The sequence below is a fragment of the Poecilia reticulata genome, linkage group LG18 (assembly GCF_000633615.1).
Source record: "Poecilia reticulata strain Guanapo linkage group LG18, Guppy_female_1.0+MT, whole genome shotgun sequence".
NCBI lineage: Eukaryota > Metazoa > Chordata > Actinopteri > Cyprinodontiformes > Poeciliidae > Poecilia > Poecilia reticulata.
In genome coordinates, this window is record NC_024348.1 from 7,035,821 (window position 1) to 7,037,883 (window position 2,063).

At 31.6% G+C, this 2,063-nt stretch overlaps 1 protein-coding gene across 1 annotated transcript in view; it reads left to right on the top strand.

Annotated features, from left to right (window-relative positions):
- Positions 1 to 1,236, top strand: part of LOC103480416 (GTPase IMAP family member 7-like) — a 4,709-nt gene extending 3,473 nt beyond the window's left edge. The window contains exon 2 of the mRNA XM_008435354.2: positions 1,223 to 1,236. Within this exon, the coding sequence (XP_008433576.1) occupies positions 1,223 to 1,236 (14 nt within the window). The remainder of the gene's footprint in view (positions 1 to 1,222) is intronic.
- Positions 1,237 to 2,063: the final 827 nt, after the last annotated feature.

The window sequence follows — 2,063 nt, forward strand, 5'->3', positions numbered from 1 at the left end:
GAAAATGATATAGTTCTGTACTGTTCAACATCTAGTAGATTAATTGTGATTTTTTTTAAAGGGATTTTGTGTAAATAACCAATATATTTATAAACAAATGTGAGAAAATAGTCAGTGTTGCAAATTTTATGCAACCTCTTACTTGTGTTGAACCATGAAAGAAATTCATGTTGATGTGAAATCAGTTATTATAAATTTACATTTTAATAACTGAATGACATAATTAATGAATTAACAGTTTATTAAATAATTTATTTAAGCATTTATTTAATTCATGATCACCGTACATTTAGCTAGTGACACAATGATATTAGGATATGTTAATTTAATTTTGTCCCTTTTAGCCCTCCATAGAATATCGCACCTCAAACAATAACAAAAAAATCTATATAAATATCTAGCAAATACAAATACTTTTTTCCAATAGTGTGGATCATAATCTTTCTTTAACATAGCAGATCAGAGATGCATACAGCTGTAAAACAAAATATGTGTATGTTTGACATCATTTTATTTACTGTAATATATCATAACCTGTCAAAGCTATGACATCATCAGGTTGTATTTTCCTAATGTTTGAGTGGATTGTTTTTGATTTTAATGAATTTTAAAAATGCTTTGCAAGATTACTCTGACATTTAGTAGATAGAAAGGATTTTACTGTTTATAACTGATCTTATGCAGAACATTTTTAGTAAGGTTTAGACATTAATGAAGAAAAAAATGTCTCTTTTTTGAAAATGTATGTAAATATGATTCTTAAGGGAGCAGGGTGCATATATATAAATATGGTTAGTAAATGGTTTTAGTAAACTTAAGTTGCTACACGTTCAGATGTGTTTTTTAAATGATTAGAATATTCTCCACATTGTTCAAACACTAAATGACCTCAAGATAATTAAAAATGAAGTGAAGGACATTCTCTCATGTTTTCCTCTTTTTGTCACTGTAATGAAGGTCTTCATTTTTTATTCTGGTACACTTAAAAATAAATGAAAAAAATCACCGGGAGAAACAAATTGAAGTATTTTATTCTTAGTTTGTGGGTTTTCTTAGGCAGCTTTTTCTCAGTTAGTACTGATGATGACCAGAACTGTGATAACAAAACAAATAGATAAAATATAAATATTAGTGTGACTAATCCTTGAAATAGGGAAAAACATTTTTGAATTTATTGTGACAGAGTACAAGTGACCTACGTCTGTTGTCTCTTCCTGTGCAGAGTGTTCAGGCTAAAAGATTCCCCAGGGGCCTGAGCACCTATTAAGGATTCCAGGAGAGACCATTGTGGATTGAAGGGGGCAGAATAAACTGTGCACTTTAGCAGTTTAATGTCAAAGATTTATATCTAGGGAAATTATGTGCTTAATTATAGATAGTGTTTGTTAAATAAAGCAACAAATATAACAGTCATGTTATTAGAGTGACTGCATTTGCTCAGCTCTAGATCAACAAGTACAAAAGATTTATGACTACTAAACAAAAATTTGAAGTTTCATAGTTGTCCAAAAACATAGCTGAAATGTATTCTTATCTTTTTCTTGTGCACCAATGATAGTGTGTTGTTTCATCCTATTAGCCGGATGATGAATAATAATAGTAATAATAATAATAATAATAATAAATTTTATTTGTAGGCGCCTTTCTGGACACCCAAGGTCACCTTGACATAAAAACAAGCAAATTATAAAATACATACCGGTAATGAAAAACATAAAAACACAAACAAGATGTATAAGACAGTACAAAGATAATTAAAGGTTGTATGCTAGTTCAAACAAATGGGTTTTGAGTTTGGACTTAAAATATTGCAAAGACTCGATGTTCCGGAGATCAGGGGGGAGTGAGTTCCAGAGTTTGGGAGCAGAGCATTCAGCCGCTCTGCTCCCCATAGTGACAAGACGAGCAGGGGGGACGGTGAGATGGACAGAAGAAGAGGAGCTGAGGGAATGGGTGGGTGTGGCAATGTGAAGGAGGTCCAAGAGATATGAAGGTGTGAGGTTGTGAACTACTTTAAAAGTTAGAAGAAGTATTTTATAGTTGATGCGATATGTGATTGGAAG